This window comes from Mobula birostris, chromosome 2 (genome assembly GCF_030028105.1).
Source record: "Mobula birostris isolate sMobBir1 chromosome 2, sMobBir1.hap1, whole genome shotgun sequence".
Classification (NCBI taxonomy): Eukaryota; Metazoa; Chordata; class Chondrichthyes; order Myliobatiformes; family Myliobatidae; genus Mobula; species Mobula birostris.
Window position 1 is genome coordinate 141,913,489 of NC_092371.1, and position 18,394 is coordinate 141,931,882.

At 43.1% G+C, this 18,394-nt stretch overlaps 1 protein-coding gene across 12 annotated transcripts in view; it reads left to right on the forward strand.

The window, feature by feature from the left end:
* Positions 1 to 12,639, forward strand: part of eya4 (EYA transcriptional coactivator and phosphatase 4) — a 454,812-nt gene extending 442,173 nt beyond the window's left edge. For all 12 annotated transcript variants that reach the window (XM_072249790.1, XM_072249815.1, XM_072249809.1 and 9 more), the window contains one exon: positions 10,526 to 12,639. In XM_072249790.1, the coding sequence (XP_072105891.1) occupies positions 10,526 to 10,606 (81 nt within the window). In that variant the 3' untranslated portion in view covers positions 10,607 to 12,639. The remainder of the gene's footprint in view (positions 1 to 10,525) is intronic.
* Positions 12,640 to 18,394: the final 5,755 nt, after the last annotated feature.

Genomic DNA, 18,394 nt, shown 5'->3' on the forward strand with positions numbered 1-18,394 from the left:
ACTCCTATGTTCAGCCAATGTGGCATGCAGAGGGTGAGAAACATTGTCCAGAATTGCCAGGATTTTCTGTAGGGTCCTTTGTTCCACCACAGCCTCCAGTGTGGCCAATTTGATTCCTATAACAGAGCCAGCCTTTCTAATCAGTTTATTACTATTTAATTATTTATGGTGCAACTGTAATGAAAACCAATTTCCCCCGGGATAAATAAGGTATGACTATGACTATTGAGCCTGGTGGCATCACCTGTGGTGATGCCATTGCCCTAGTACACAATCAAATAGAAGATTGTATTGGTAACAGCAAACTGGTAGAACATGTGAAGGAGAGGCCTGCACACTCCAAAGGACCTCAGTTGCTGGAGGAAGCAAGATGGCCCTGTTAGGCAAAAGATAGGCATATAGAAAGTGAGGCCAGTCAGCTGGAGATGTGGTTGAGGGCAACACTTACATCCAGAAGCGATGATCTGCAGTGTTGCACTGGAGATGGGAACAGGGCCAGTAAACATAAAACTGATGATTCTGGATATCCAAAATAAAAAAAAAAATGAAGGCAGCTTCTGTGGAGAAAGAAACAAAGTTGATGTATCATGTGGATAACCTTTCATCAGAACTATTTTTCCTTATCTTTTGGCAGCAACCTTTCAAGTTCTGCTGTTCTACCAAATCTGAGGGTCTGGGTAATGAGAATAGAAGACTCTTCAGGATATAATATATAACGGATTAGCTATTGTTGTTAAAATTATAATCCTGAGTTGATATTTGCTTATTTTTGGGATTTTGGCAGTACTGTACTGGTAAATCCAGAAGGTTTTGTCTATATATAAATGCCCTTAAGGAGATTGTTCCACCTTCTGGAACGACTGCATTCCTTCTGATGAAAGTACTCCCACTGTGCTGTTGGTGAGTGTGTTCCAGGTTTTTAACTCAATAATGATGAAAGAATGGGAATATATTTCCAAATTAGGATAGTACGTGGCAAAGGGAAACCTATTTCCATAAGACCATAAGGTATAGGAGCAGAATTAGGTCTTTAGGCCCATCATGTCTGCTCCGTCATTTCATCATGGTTGATCCATTTTTCCTCTTAGTCCCAATCTCCTGCCTTCTTCCATATCCCTTCATGCCCTAATCAATCAAGAATCTATCAACCTCTGCCTTAAATATATGTAAAGACTTAGCCTCCACAGCTGCCTGTGACAAAGAATTCCACAGATTCACCACTCTATGGCTGAAGGAATTCTTCCTCATCTCCACCTCTCTATTCTGAGGCTGTGTCCTCTGATCTTAGGCTCATCTACCATAAGAAACATCTGCTCCACAAATCCACTCTATCAAGGCCTTTCACCATTCGATAGGTTTCAATGAGGTCACCCCTCATTCTTCTGAATTCTAGTGAATACAGGCCCGGAGCCGTCAATTGCTCTTCATATGACAAGTCGTTCAATCCTGGAATAATTTTCGTGAACCTCCTTTGAACTCTCTCCAGTTTCAGCACATGGACTGAACCTTTTTGTCCATACTGATACAGGACGATACAGAGTTAGAAGGCACTCTAAGAGTAAATGTTCTAAATTTATTGATGGCACGTACTGCAGCCACTGTGTATTGTCAGTGGAGAAAATAGACTTTTTTGGGTGAATCAATCGGGCTGCTTTGTCCTAGATTATATTGAACACCTTGACAATCGATCTGCACTCATCCAGGCAAGTGGAAAGTGTTCCATCACAGCTCTATGACTTGCAAATGGGGAAAGACTTTGGCATGTTAGAGAGTGAGTATTGGATTGATTATTCAAAGATAACTTCACGTCACGTTCTGACAGCTAGATATTTTGAACTTGGGTATTTTTTACTTGGACTAAGGCATATGAAATAGGAAGAGGAGTAGAACATTCTTCACCTCAAATCTGCTCTGCCATTGAACAAAATCATGTTTGATATGATTCTGACCTCAACTCCACTCTCCTGCCTTTTTCCCATATCCCAGGAATCCCGGTGTGGTGCAGCAATCTACGTGGCTAAGGCTAGAATATATTCATAGTCATAGTCACACTTTATTAATCCTGGGGGAAATGGTTTTCGTTACAGTTGCTCCATAAATAATAAATAGTAATAGAACCATAAATAGTTAAATAGTAATATGTAAATTATGCCAGTAAATTATGAAATAAGTCCAGGACCAGCCTATTGGCTCAGGGTGTCTGACCCTCCAAGGGAGGAATTTTAAAGTTTGATGGCCACAGGCAGGAATGACTTCCTATGACGCTCTGTGTTGCATCTCGGTGGAATGAGTCTCTGGCTGAATGTACTCCTGTGCCCAACCAGTATATTATGTAGTGGATGGGAGACATTGACCAAGATGGCATGCAACTTAGACAGCATCCTCTTTTCAGACACCACCGTGAGAGAGTCCAGTTCCATCCCCACAACATCACTGGCCTTACGAATGAGTTTGTTGATTTTGTTAATTCTGTTGGTGCCTCCCACCCTCAGCCTGCTGCCCCAGCACACAACAGCAAACATGATAGCACTGGCCACCACAGACTTGTAGAACATCCTCAGCATCGTCCAGCAGATGTTAAAGGACCTCAGTCTCCTCAGGAAATAGAGACGGCCCTGACCCTTCTTGTAGACAGCCTCAGTGTTCTTTGACCAGTCCAGTTTATTATCAATTCATATCCCCAGGTATTTGTAATCCTCCACCATGTCCACACTGACCCCCTGGATGGAAACAGGGGTCACCGGTATCTTAGCTCTCCTCAGGTCTACCACCAGCGCCTTAGCTCCTTAGATTCATTGAATCTACCATTGTAGAACTTAGGAAAGAAAATTCCACTGATTTACAGGCTTATGATGGAAATTGCTCATCTCCAACCCCTTTTTGATGAAACCATGTTCTGGTTCTAGAATCACCCACAAGGGCTAATTAGTACGTTTATTCTTTAGCATATGTTCTCTGGTTATGAAGGATGATAAACTTACTCAGGGCTGCACAGTAGTATAGCTGGTAAAGTCACTGCCTAGCATGCCAGAGACCTGCATTTAATCCTGACTGTGATACTGTCCATATGGAGTTTGCCCATTCCCTGCAACCATGTGGGTTTCCAACAGCTGCTCCAGTTTCCTCCCAAATCCCAAAGTTAGGCAGATTGTTATAGGGCCATTGAAAAGTACAACACAGAAACAGGCCCTTTGGCCCATCTAGTCCATGCCAAAACCATTTCAACTGCTTACTCCCATCGATCTGTACCATTGTCATCCATGTACCTATTCAAATTTCTCTTAAATGTTGCAATCAAGCTCACATACACCACTTGTGATGGCAGCTCGTTCCACACTCTCACGACACTCTGAGTGAGGAAATTCCACCCCACCTTTCCCCTTAAAACTTTTCAGCTTTCACCCTTAACCCATGACCTATATGTTAATTGGACACTCCAGATTGCCCCTTGTGTGTGGGTGAGTGGTAGAATCTGGAAAGAGTTAATGAAAATGTGAGGAGAATTTTAAAATGGGATTAATGTAAGATTAGTGAAAATGGGTGCTTAATATTAGGTATGGACTTGGTGGGCTGAATCCCTATGATTCTGTGAACCTTGAATTTCCCTACGATACTCTCTTTTAGACCATAAAATATAGAAACAGAAGTAGGCCATTCGGCCCATTGAACTTTTCATCAAATATTTCCCAAACCAAATAGTATATTTAATTACCCTTTGCAAGCTTAGGAATTCAAAAAAAAAAACTTGTAATCATTTTGCGATAAAGTAGTGCTCATGTTAGAATTGGACAAGCATTTTAGTAGGCTTGCTCTCGTGCTGTTAGTATACATGATATTTCTCCCCCATTGGACACAGATGCCTTATGAAATCACGAGTCATACAGTGTTGATTTCTGCCTTTATCAACACAAGTTAGAGCTCAGAGGAGGAGTCTACAACCTTCATTTCTCAGAACAACACTCTATCTTGTCACTTCTATCTCTACTGGAAGTTATATTTTGTTGGCTCTAGGACAGTCTGACTGGGCAGCTAACTCACTGCAGACTGCTTCGGCGTCTTCCAAAGTTCACAGACCAAGTTATCCAAAACCAAGATTTCTTTCCAAAAAATAAACTTCATTCATAAAGTTGTAAATGTATATAACACAGAACATTTATGTCACTGATTTTAATTCAAGCCAGTCACTATATTTACATTACCTTAACATAGCATGAAAATTGACTGGATATGGTCCTTCCAGCATTTATCTGCTAAGATGTTCATCCATTGTGGGTTTTGGTACTGACACTACCAAAGGAGGGACCTGATAGAAGCTTGTAAAATCATAAGAGGCAAAGATAGGATAAACAGCCAGAATCTTTTTCCCAGGGTAGACATGTGGATACTAAAGTGCACAGCTTTAAGGTGAGAAGGGAAAGTTTAAAGAGAATATGTAGGGCAGGTTCTTTATACAGACAATGGTCAGTGCCTAGACCGCGCTGCTAGGGATGGAAATGGAAGTAGGTACTGGGCCACCGTCAGGGTGGAGGAGCAACACCATAAGACCAGCAGATATAGGAGCAGAATTAGGCCATCTGGCCCATCGAGTCAGCTCCGCCATTCAATCAAGGCTGATACTTTTTTTTTACTCCTCCTCAACCCCAGTTCCCAGCCTTCTCCCCGTAACCTTTGATGCCATGCCTTGTATTCCATCTGGGTAGCCTCCAGCATGATGGCATTAACAACAATTTCTCCTTCCGGTAAACAGATTTCCCACCCCGCTTCCCCTCCCTATTCCAATCTTTAACCCATTCTCACCTGCCTATTACTTCCTCCTGGATTCTCTCCTCCTTCTCTTTCTCCTATGGTCCACTCTCCTCTCCTATCAGATTCCTTCTTCTCTGGCCCTTGACCTATCCGGCCCATCTGGCTTCACCTATCACCTTCCAGTAAGCTTCCTTCCCTTACCCCACCTTTTCATTCTGGCATCTTCTCCCTTCCTTCTCAGTGCTGTCAAAGGGTCTCAGCCTGAAACATCAGCTGTCTATTTGTTTCCATCGATGCTGCCTGCCCTGCTGAGTTTCCCTGTGAGTGTTACTGTAGCTTTCAGGTAGGCTCATGAATATGCAGAGAATGCAGGTAGAAGGGATTGGTTTAATTTGGCATCATGCTTGACACAGACATCGTGGGCCGAAGGCCTGTTCCTGTGCTGTACTGTTCCACATTCTGTGCCTTGCAGCATCAGCAACAGCTCAGGTGGAACCATCCCTTTGTGGCTCAGCCACAATGACCCGCATGCGGACAGCAACCCTGCTCCATCCAAATCTGCTCCCAAGCGGCATCTTCCCGAACAGCGTGAGCATCGATCTATTCCTGATGTCAGAGAGCCGATCTCTTGCCCTAAGAGCTGAATTGCCCTAAGACCTCTGATGGTACCTGCAAAGCAGCTGTTACTAGCTCTAGGTGAGGCTGTGAGGCCAGATTGTCACATTCCCCGACAAGTCCTGCAGAATGTCGGTCTTTGATCCTGGCCTCACACTACAGAGGTATACTGCTGTAGTGCTTCTGTCCTTCTATGCCCTTGCATGCATTGAGCTAAGTCTAACAGTACCATGTCACTGTGCAGCAATACCAGCCTTGCTTTGCCAACGTACACTGTGCAACCACACCAGCCTTGCTAATGGCAGCACAGTACAACCCTGCACCCCCACCAGCCTTGCTAGGGCAGGCTCGTCATCTGAGCGCCATGGTGAATACAGATACATAGACACCCTCCGCCCCCTACTCTATTGAATTACTGCACCAGGTTTCCTGTCAGTGGTCCAAACTGCAGAAGACTAGTGCCCCGTGCGTCTCCCTGTAACACGTTCCTCTACACTCATCTGTTGATCCAAAGGCACTCTGAGGTCTTATCATCCTCTTCCCCTTCCTCTCTCTCTCTATCCAATGTCCCTTCTTGTTCCTGATGCTTCTCTTGTTCCATGTCCTCTTTCATTAGTAGGCCGGGGCAGGACAACCCTTTTGGTCATGTGGGTAATGAAGTAATCAAATAGAGGGGATGTGGTTGTCACAATGAAATACTGACAGCAGACATTTCTGGGAGGTTGCCAAACGTACTTGCACTTGAGGTGGTTCAGGGCTGCGAATCCCCACCGCCCAATTGGTGCAGGTTGTCTTCACTACTGGTGAAGAACAAGCACTTGCAAATACCGTCCATCTCTGCAGCTGCCCTTCCCGTTTCTGCCAAAATGGTTGTGATGAAAGGCAATCATTATCATGCTTTTTGTGGTTTGAGGTCAGTGTGGGTAGTGGAAGGGGGCAGAATGTCCGTGGTGAGGAGAGAGGAGGGTGATGGTGTACAATGAGGTGAGAGATGTGAAGGGTAACAGTTGTGTGATTGATTTGTGTATCTGAGCAGGTATCACCTTGAAAGAACAGTTACTACTCTATTGGTTGAGAGCTCATCTTGACATTTTTGGTTAGGTCATGAAATTTCTTAAGGTGCTGCCACATATGTGACCTACTGCATAGTGGACCTCCAGACATCCCAGACAGCTGCCCAACTCTCAGGGTTCAAGGCATCTCTCTCTCTCGGTATCCACCTCATACATCACAGCTTTGGTGTGTTGTGTGAAGCCTTCTCCACCCTGCCCTTCATGATAGTCACAATGTTGTTCCACTTCCTGCAATAAGGCAGATGCCTTTAAGGGCTGATGTCCTTCTATGATGACTCCACAGCCAAGTGTCAACAGCAACTGTACTGAATTTAGCATGATCCAATTAGAAACCATGCAGGTCCTGTTTTAGCACACATTACTGGGTGTACATTGTCATAACAACTTTTCAATCCTCCTTTTGGCCAATTACACTATTTGTTGGAAGAGCACTAGTGAACTTGCTTCTCTGGTCCTTAAGAGCCTTTCTCTCATCTGTAAGGCATGTGTTAGGAAGCAAATGGTTTGTTTTTCACTTCTGTAGGTGATTCCTTCCCCAATAACACTCATACACAACGGCAATTAATACTAACAACCCATTTAATTGGCACAACCCTAGATATTGAGTCTGTATAATCCACAAAATGCACAATAGCACCTCACCAAGGCTTTTTCAGAAGCACATCCCAAATCTAAATCCTTGTCATTTTGAAAGACAATTGCATCAGGCATATAAGAATACCATCCACAAAAGGATCCCCTTCAACTCACACAAATCCTGATTTGAAAAATACATCCCCCATCCTTCATCTTCATTAGGGTCGAGATCCTGGAAGTCTCTATCAGCAAGTAGGAACTCATCCAGCAGCAGGTCCACCAAAGGTTCAGGAAAGTGCCTCACCATGAGTTTGAAAAGACCAGCAGATTTTACAGACAGTGCTCAATGTGCAACTTCATCACAATCAGTGTTACCCTGAAGGCATAGAGAGATTCCACGTTCACAGTGAAAACGGTTGATTATCCCACATATCTGCACTCCTCCAGGAAATTCATAAGTATTTAAAATTGAATTAAGAAACTCTGCTTTTGCAGATTATTCAAATATCCTCTGGTCTTCCCCAAGCAATCTACTTAAAATATCCTCTCAAGAGGAAAATAATGTGGCAATATCGTATCCTTCCATGAATAGATCACAAAATGTAGTATTCCTGCAAAGAATAACGACAGCTAAGGATTCTAAAGCTCACTGTGTGAAAGAGGTGGCCCATTAGCACAACAGTTAGCATAATGCTTTACGGTGCCAGCAATCTGGGGTCACTACCTGCCACTGCCTGTAAGGAGTCTGACATTCTCTCCATGATCATGTGAGTGTTTGCTGGGTGCTCCAATTTCCTCCCACATTACAAAGACGTATGGGTTCGTAAGTTAACTGGTCACATGTGTGTAATTGGGCAGTGCAGACTCATGCTATATTTCTAAATAAAAAAAGAAACCAAAACTGATCAGAGGATTCCTAATGCAGTCTAACCAGAGTCTTGTGCAAGGGCAAGATAATGATGGTCTACTTACACAACCAAAAATATTGTTTGCTTTGGTTGTCGATCCTACTGTTTTGGTGAATATGTAAGGAGCTATTAAGATCCCTTTTCCTCTCAACTGACATAAATTAGCTACCATACAGAGTCTGTTTGCACTTGGTAAATGGATGAAGGCCAGTGTTTGAGATCCATTTGATAAATCGACCAGCAAGGCTAAAGGGCAGAGATTGGGCATCCCTTAGTAGCTTGAAATCCACATGTAGTATCCCCTCCTGCTGCACAGTCCTGATGTTCACCTAACTTTCAGTAGGTATCGGAGAGAATAGATATAACTGTTTCTGTTGTGGGATCTGTGGTAACACGGTGAATAAAGAAGTAACAAAATTAGATTGTGAATGTCAGGCTCCCAACATGTTTTTGAAGCCTGAAATAATCCGACAGCAGCCAGTACCCATTAGAACTGTAGCATGTGTGATTACCTTTGATTTTGGCCCTTGCCTACTTTATTTGCAGAGCTCCTTTTGCAATCCAGGACATCGCAAATCACTTAATTTTTTTTTGACTGGTAATGTTGGTAAGAGAAAATTGTGAGCCTGAATAACAGAATTGGCATGAGAGGAGGGCATTCCACCCATTGCTCCTGTGTCAGCTCTCTGAAAAAGCCCTGCATCACTGTCCTTCACAATATCTCTGGGATTCTCCTCCTTTTGAGTACCCATTCAGTTCCATTTTGAAAGTTACCATTCTACTTGCATCATACCTTCGAACATATAAAAATGACTTGACACCTTAAGAAATTCGTGATCACGCCTATTGTTTTGACATCGCCTTATATTTCAGTCCTCTTCCTACTACTGATAATAATTGCTCCTTATTTATTCCTTCAGGATGACACCACTCTTCCTGAATAAGTGCCATGGGATTTCTTATTTCACCAAGTTCATGGGAAGAGTCTTGATTTAACATGTGATCTCATCCTGAAGACTTCTGATGGGAAATTAGATCACATTGCATGTTATGTTCGAGTGATAGAGTTACAATGAGATAGGGCACAGAAACAGACCCTTCTGACCATTGAGTCCACACCAATCTTTAACTATCCATTTCAAAACTAATCCTATCCTGACCCATTTTATCCTTCCCACATTCCCATCAAACTCACACTTCCCCTCCCCTCCCACAAGGGCAATTTACAGTGGACCATTAAACCCACTAACCAACACATTTTCTGGGATGCGGGAGAAAACTGGAGCACCAGAACAAAATTCACACATTCACAGAGGGACTGTAGAAACTCCAGATAGTCACCACTAGAGGTCAGTATTGAACCTGGGTCATTGGTGCTTTGAGCGAACAGCTGTGTTAGTTACCCTGAATAAATTTAATGTCAATTTTTCATAACCAGAGGACATAAAATTAAAGGTGACTGAGGAAAAAGTCCACATGAACTCATGGAATTTGACTTCCCTTTTTGCTTGATCAGTGATGTTTACACAGGAGTTTATAGCCTTAAAAAAAAGGAACTAATTGCAGTCATTGTGAGTGTCACAAGTGATTGACCACCATCAAGATTGGATGAGAAAAGATACTGAAAATTTGATCAGGAAATAAAGGGAAGTATGTGATGGGTATGGGCAACTGGAATTAAATGAGATTCTTCAGGGATCTCTAGAAAGTAGAAGATAACTTAAGAAAGGGATTAAAAGTGCAAATAAGAGTCATGAAATATCCCTGGAGGGTAGCCAGAGAAAGAGTAGGGTCCCTTTTGGAGAAACCAAAAGAGTAATCTATGTATGATGCAAGGGAATGTGGCTGTCCTAGAATCCAGGGGTTCTCAACCTTTTTTATACCATGAACCCCTACCATTAACTAAGGGGGCCGTGGACCCCAGGGTGAGAATCATTGTTGGTGAATGCTTCACACCTGCATTCACCATAGACAAGGGTACACAAGTAGCAAGTTCAGGGAAGAGGAGGTTGATCGTACAGGACACGTTAGTATCAGGAAGGTGGATATAATGGATCTTTGAAGCAATAAATCTCCAGAGTCAGGTAAGTACTAGCTGGCAAAAGGTCAGCATAGGTGTGATTGGCTGAGTGGCCTGTTTCTGTGGGGTACAACTCTATAACTCAATCACTCCCATGTCTCCTCCCTCGGTAGTTGTTTCAGACACACTAAAAAGAGCACAGGCATCCATAGGTTCACATATAAGAATGATCTCCCAGCATGTTTCATGGCATTTGCACCAAAGCAAAAGGCACATAAATAATTTAAGACCATGGTGTGATATTACAAGAAATCAGTCTTATGCCTTTCCAAAAGCCATCTGAATGATAATATTGGCAAGGGTGTTGACAACTTGTTGATAATATAAAAAATGTGATGCGGATTCTGAAATTTCATGCACAGTTCCTTTAACACAATTGGTTGCAGCAAAATACTCTATCTACTCTCAATATTTATATTTACTAAGACATGCTTAAGAGCGCAGAATTTAAATTGATCAGCATGTTATTAATGCAGTTCGATGACTATGAATGCTGAACAGTTTGTTTCATCTTCTTCTTCCTGCAGCACAATATGCCTTTCTGGAGGATATCAAGCCACTCTGATCTGTTGGCTTTGAACCAAGCACTGGAACTTGAATACTTGTAGCTGCCTTGTGCTGCACAGCCAGAGATACAAAGTCAACAACTATTAGCAACCCTTAGGAATATGTGAAGTTTCCCTCAGTGATCTACAGCACCTCTGGCTTCCACATTTGTCTTAAGAAATGAAGAGAATTGATTCTGTCATGTGAGGCTATTGAGAATTCAAACTGCTGAACAGTGACTGGTACATTGAACCTCTGCATAAGGAACTATGTTGGTCTTAGGAAAATATTGTTCATTATAGAAAAAGTAAAAGTTGTGTGTATTTTACAACTCTTCAAGTGATTATACAATGCCCAGGATGCTTGAACAGCTCATACAATGAACTAGTTCTTTTAAGAAACATGAAGCTGCTTCCAGTGCATCCGGCATGAAGTTGTTCAACGGCATTCCTTGCCATTGGATTGTCTCAATAATGCAGGGTTTCTAGCAAACTTTAGTCTGCTTATCCAGGCTGAACCTGCATTAGAAGTGCACTGGGCTACATTGACAATCACATCTAGACCTGCAGTATGTGTAACTTAGTTACTGTGAGAGCTTACACTAAGTTAGCAGCTGGATTCAAAAACATAATTGCTTTCATGAGGATAGTCACTTTTTGTAAAGCTTGACAAGAAGAATATACATAAACGATGTGTTGTGCCTTAAAAGAAGACAGTGTTGGTGTGTTACAATGTAACTTTTGTTCCACAAATGTGTAGATAAATTCTTTGTGATGATTATTTTTTTGAAATGACCAAATTATTAAAAGAATCAGAAGTAAAAGATTTCTGCGTTGTATAAGCAGAGAAGCAATGTTCCAGGCTGTTGGTCTAACAGGAAATTAAAGAATTGGAGAGTTTTTGTGTTTTACTTGGATTTTAGTGTTTAATTGTAAATTACAATCCTTAATAATATCCAGGAGAAACTTTTTAATTTAAACTGTGAGGTAATCTATTTTAGTCATTAAGAAACGGCTTGACACTTTTTGACATTATGCTAGTTTTACCATTTCTGGGAAATTTCTTAAAGAATTTTGGTTTGGGCACTTATTTGATTTCATGCAAGTTTATATTTTCTTTAAATCTAAAAAAGTATACTCCCCATCCTTACTGACTACATATAAACTTCATCCTAATCCAGCCTTCCTCCCTCTATGTGATGTTTCAGAACAAAAAGGGAATGAATGCATTGATAAGGGTTTTGAGCAAGTTTAAAGGCTTATTGTATTTTCACCAACAGATTCATTCTACAAATGGTAAGCTATCCAACATCCCACGTTAAGGTTTACTTTCTAAACCAGTATTTGCAATTACCAGTGTATTTTCAAGACTTGGTTCATAAGGCATACCTATAAATAAAGCCTTTAAACTAAATTTCTCTTATATGAAATAAATGTAGTTGTGCATTATGTACTTTACGGCATTTTGGCAGATGGGGTAAAGCATGTTAAGAAAGGATAGTAGGATTGCAATAAAAATACTAAAACATAGCAATAAAGTTTTCTAAATATATAAAACTGCTTTTATTATAGTTCAGTTGCATCTTTGTTGAACCTCCCTAGTATTACATTATCAATTTCTGAATACAATTTGACTTTTCTCTGTAGCAATGAGACACTCCTGTGATATTTTGTGTCTATTTATATGGAACTTCTGCACAGTTATAAAAGTACCAGCATTCTGACCTTTATATCACATAAGCATCTCCCTCCTGACTAAATAAAAACCAAATTATACATAATAAAGACTGGGTATTCTGCCAATATGCTGTAACTCCTCAGCTCGGTGTGTGATTTAGTAAAGGGGATTTCAGACGATGCACACTACATTGACACACCACTCTGATTTGTCTAACTTTGTTCCTACAGATACTGGCTATGGGGCTAAAGAATAATATGTATTGCCCACACAGCAATGTTTTAGTGGTAACACTATACTGTATATGTTTTTTTATTTATTTTGATTGTGCTTTCTGAACATTAAAATCAACTCTTGTGGAAATTCAAATGGTTCTGGTTTTTTTGTAATATATTTAGTGTGAATGATCTAAATTTACATGTACAGAAACAATCTTGATACTTATGTGTTTCAAAATGAATAAAGCAAACTAATTTCAATAATCAAGACAATCTCAGTTTTTGGGACACGTGAAAGTGTGCTATTTCAGTGGTGGAATGTCTAAATATATAACAGTAATTTGTTTGTCAACTTTAATACAGGAAAACAGCACAGGTGCTTCTCAGAAAGGGTGGATGGGAGGTGAGGGTGAACTGGAGCATGGAGGTCTGAGGGGTGAATTTTAAGGGTAAGGTGAGTTACAGTGGGAATTCCATACTCAAGGGACATTGTGTTTGGGGTCGCAGGCAGGAAGCAGCTTCTTGCCTTTTGGATAAGTTAAAGCTTATTTAGGTTGGTTTGATTTGAGGACTCGAGAGGAATATACAGCAGAGTGACAAAGTCCTAAATGAGAGGATGAGTTAAAAACAGAAGTAAATGAGAAAAAAATAGAGCTGGGCATATATGACACTAGTGCCTGATTGCAATTGAGAGGTTAAATTGGACAGTGCTTGAAGAAAAGACAAAGGAATCGTGACTTTTCACACTGCCGGTCCAATAAGCTGCAGACGGTGCATGCAATTCCTTCATTTCCCATATCGCATCAGCAGGAAGGAGTATCATGAGAGATCAGTACCACTGCAAGCTAAGCTGCGCTGCATAGAGCTAGCCGACACCATTGGAAGGGAGGCATCCATTATGGCAGCAGCAAGTGGTGGTCTGACTTGCCACAAGTCATACGTTTTGTAACTACAGCTTTGTTGAAGGATGTAGGAAAATAGCAGGATGTCCCATGTTCTCAGGGGGTCATGATGCCATGTTGATCTGCTCGAAATGCAGTGGGTTAAGACATTTGTGGAGAAGAAAGCCAAGAACTGAACTCAAGACCAATACAGTTCAACAACCTCACTGACATTGAACACATCAGATAGCACTGCAATCCCATTGACTCCAGACACCTTGCAAAAATAGGCCATTCAGCCCATCTGGTCTGCTCCGCTATTGGATCACAATCTCAGTACTGAAATCTAATGCATGCTACATCACACCCCTGGACATGGTCCATGGAGGAGACTGAATTTTACACAGTTCTTTGCATGTGCTTTGGAGCCCTCAACTGCAGAATGGAAATGGCAGTAATTTCATTCTAATACCATAAAACTTAGAAGCAGAATTAGGCCATTCAGCCTGTCAAGTCTGCCCCACCATTCCATCATGGCTGATTTATTATCCCTCTCAACCCCATTCTCCTGCCTTCTCCCTGTAACCTTTGATACCCTTACTAATCAAGAAGCTTTCAACCTCTGCTTTAAATATACCTAATGTTTTGGCCTCCACAGCTGTCTGTGACAATGAAATCCACAGATTCAACATCTCTCTAGCTAAAGAAATTTCTCCTCATCTCTGTTCTAAAGAGGTGTCCTTCTATTCTGAGGCTACGCCCTTTGATCCTAGACTCCCCAATCTTCTCCAAGTCCATGGTATCTAGGCCTTTCAATATTTAATAAGCAATTATCAGGCTTGTGAACTCAACCATCATCTAATTGCTGAAGCTGATATTTCACCTTTGATTACACAGAAGCAGAAAACACCCAGGTACTGGGTGCTGCATCGTTCATCCAAGCTCAGCTAGCAACCTTACAGACTCAGCCTACTGTCATCAGTCCTCTGGAGACCATTAAAGGGGCTTGTTGGGTCTCACAAGAGGCCAAGATTTAAAAGTGAGATTGCTGATGTGCCAAACTAGAGAAATATGTTTGCCGTCTTCTCTCAGGATAACAATCGTCCTGGTCTTTATCCTGCTCCTCCACTAGTTCTCATGTTGTTTCCTATCAGCCTGCCTGCCCTGACCTCTGGCACTCTGTCAAGAAGTCAGGTCCTATAGGCGCGCAACTGGCTGACGCTACATTCCAAATGCAAGCTCCTCCACCGGAAATCAGAACGTTCCATGCCGTAGACATTAAGGTAATGCTTGGACAGATGGAGGTTTACGGAATCGTTGACAGGCACAAGTGGGTGAATATTTCAGGTTTATGTTGTACTTGGCATGGTTTAACTTGTAAATTGCCCATAGTCACAGATAGAATCATAAAATCATACAGCGTGGAAACTGGCCATTCAGCCCAACTCATTCATGCTGACCCAATAGCCATACTTCTGCATCAACCCTGCCACCCAGTATTTGGTCCATAGTCCCCTATGCTGGAAGAATTTGGGTGTTCCTATTAAATGCAGTCAGTGGCCTAACATAAGTCACTCCCAAGCAGTGAATTCCAAATACCTGTGTGAAGAAGATCTTATTCATATCCTCTCCAGATTTCTTCCCCCCTCCCACTCTTATTCTATATACTCTATTCTTATCCACCTCTGACATGGTGTAATGCTTCCTACACTTCGTGCTATAACTCGCTGTCATGCTCTTCTACATTTAGTGGCCACTTTTCTAGATACCACCTCGACCTAATACAGTGGCCGCTGAGTGCACGTTCATGATTTTCTGCTGCTGTAGTATAGACCATCCACTTCCAGTTTCAATGTGATGAGCATTCAGAGATGCTCTTCTGCACACCACCATTGTGACATGTGGTTATTTGAGCTACTGTCCACCTTCCTGTCAACTTGAACTAGTCTGGCCACTCTCCACGGGCTGCTCTCATTAACAAGGTATTTTCACCCACAGAATGGTCCCTCACTGGATTTCTTTACGTTTTTCGCACCATTCTCTGTAAACTCTAGAAACTGCTGTATTCAGAATCCAAGGAGATCAGCAGTTTCTGGGTTAATCAACCACCCACTCTGGCACCAACAACCATTTCATGATAAAAGTCACTTTGATCACATTTCTTTCCCTTCCGAAGTTTGGTCTGAACAACAACTGGACTTCTTGACCACGTCTGCATGCCTTTATACATTGAGTAGCTCCCACATGATTGGGTGATCAGATATATACCTTAATGAGCAGATATAAAGGTACACCTAATAAAGTAGCCACTGAGTGTATACTTCAATTACACGTCTTCTCAACCTCTTCCTCTGTAGACCTAGCTTCACTAGTCTCTCCTCATACTTGTTCCTCTACCTTGGTGACCAGAACTGCACACAGCTGACGTCTGACCATGGTTTATAAAGTTGAAGCATTAACTCTCTGCTCTGGTGTTCAATGTCCTGACTAATAGAGGCCAGTATCCCAATGTCTTCCTAACCACCTTGTCTACTTATGTTATTCTGAGATCTTCCTGTTCATCAACGTTCCCTTAAGTACTACCATTCATGGTGTAATTCTTAGCCTCATTAGTGCTTCTAAATTGCATCACCTCAAATATGTCTGGATTTAATTGCATCTGCTATTTTTCCAGCCCATTTCACCAAAATACTGGTATCTCTCCACAGCCTAAGGCTTCCTTCCACACCATCAACAACTCAACCAATCTTCATGTCTTCCATAGACTTACTGATCCTGCCTCTTGCATCGTAAACACAAAATAATCTGCAGATGCTAGGATCAAAGCAACACTCACAACATGCTGGAGGAACTCAGCAAGTCGGGCAGCATCAGTGGAAATGATGAGTCGATGTTTCTGGCCAGAACCCTTCGTCAGGACTGAGGAAAGAAGGTAGGGGAGGGTTGGAAGAAGGCTGGTAGGTTCAGTTGAAAAACCAGTAATTTGAAAGACAAAGGGCTGGGGGAGGGGAAGCAGGGACGCCATAGGCAGGAAAACAATGGGTAGTAGAAGAGAAAGGCGGAACCATGAGGGAGGTGATAGGCAGCTGGGGGAGGGGGCAGAGTGAAATATGGATAGAGGAAGGGAGGAGGAGGGAATTACTGGAAGTTGGAGAATTCTATGTTCATACCAAGGGGCTGGAGACTACCTAGATGGTATATGAGGTGCTGCTCCTCCAACCTGAGTTTAGCCTCATCATAGGAGGCCATGTATGGACATATCTGAATGGGAATGGGAGGCAGAGTTGAAGTGGGTGGCTACCGGGAGATCCTGTCTGTTGTGGCGGACAGAGTGGAGGTGCTCGACGAAGCAGTCCCCCAATCTGCGTCGGGTTTCACCAATGTAGAGCAGGCCGCACCGGATGCAATAGTTGACCCCAACACACTCACAAGTGAAGTGTTGTCTCACCTGGAAGGACTGTTTGGGGCCCTGAATGGTGGCAAGAGATGAGGTGTAGGGACAGGTGTAGCACTTACGCTTACAGGGATAAGTGCTGGGTGGGAGATCCGTGGGGATGGACGTGGGGATAAGGGAGTCGTGGAGGGACTGATCCCTGCGGAAAGCAGAGAGGGGTGGAGAGGGGAAGATGTGCTTAGTGGTGGGGTCCTGTTGAAGGTGGTGGAAGTTGCAGAGGATAATGTGCTGGATCCGGAGGCTGGTGGGGTAGTAGGTGAGGACAAGGGGAACTCTGTCCCTGTTGTGGTTGCGGGAGGATGGGGTGAGGGCCGAAATGTGGGAAATGGAGGAGATGGGGGTGAGGGCATCATTGATGACAGTAGAAGGGAAACCATGATCCTTAAAGAAAGAGGACACTTGAGGTGTCCTGGAACGGAAAGCCTCATCCTCAGAGCAGATGCTGCTGAGACGGAGGAACTGGGAATAGGGAATGGCATTTTTGCATGTGGCTGGGTGGGAAGAGGTATAGTCGAGGTAGTTATGAGAGTCAGTGGGCTTGTAGAAGATGTCAGTGGACAGTCTGTCTCCAGAGATGGAGACCGAGACATCGAGAAAGGGGAAAGAAGTGTCCAAGATAGACCAAGTGAATTTGAGGGCTGGGTGGAAGTTTGAAGTAAAGTCGATGAAATTGACGAGCTCAGCATGGGTGCAGGAAGCAGCACCAATGTAGTCGTCAATGTACCGAAGGAAAAGTTGGGGAGCAGTACCAGAATAGGTTTGGAGCACAGACTGTTCCACATAACCAACGAAGAGGCAGGCATAGCTGGGTCCCATGCGAGTTCCCATAGCTACACCCTTAGTCTGAAGAAAGTGGGAAGAGCCAAAAGAGAAGTTATTAAGTGTGAGAACCAGTTCCGCCAACCGGAGGAGGGTAGTGGTGGTGGGGAACTGGTGAGGGCTATTATCCAGGAAGTAGCGGAGGGCTTTGAGGCCTTCTTGATGGGGAATGGAGGTGTATAAAGATTGGACATCCATAGTAAAAATGAAGCGGATGGGACCGGGGAACTGGAAGTTATTGAAGAGGTGGAGGGCATGGGATGTATCCCGGATGTAGGTGGGGAGGGACTGAACTATGGGTGACAAAATGGAGTCCAGGTAGGCAGATACAAGTTCGGTGGGACAGGAGCAGGCAGAAACTATGGGTCTACTGGGACAGTCAGGCTTGTGTATCTTTGGGAAGAGGTAAAACCGAGCGGTACGGGGTGTGGAAATAATGAGTTTAGCGGCTGAGGATGGAAGGTCCCGGAGTTGATAAGGGCGGTGATGGTGCGGGAAACAATGGTTTGATGTTTTTTGGTAGGGTCCTGTTCCAGGGGTAAGTAAGAGGAGGTGTCAGAGAGCTGCCGTTTGGCCTCAGTGAGGTAGAGGTCCATCCGCCAGACTACTATAGCACCACCTTTGTCAGTAGGTTTGATGGTTGACGGTGAGGTCCATGGCAGATGGTGGAGAGCGAGGCCCAGAGTGGTGGCAGAGAGAGGGACAGGGCCCTTAGGTATCTTCGCATGGCAGCGAGCGTGTTGCGCCTCTTGCATCTCTAGCCAAGTCATTCATATGTTATAAATAACAAGGTTCCTTGGA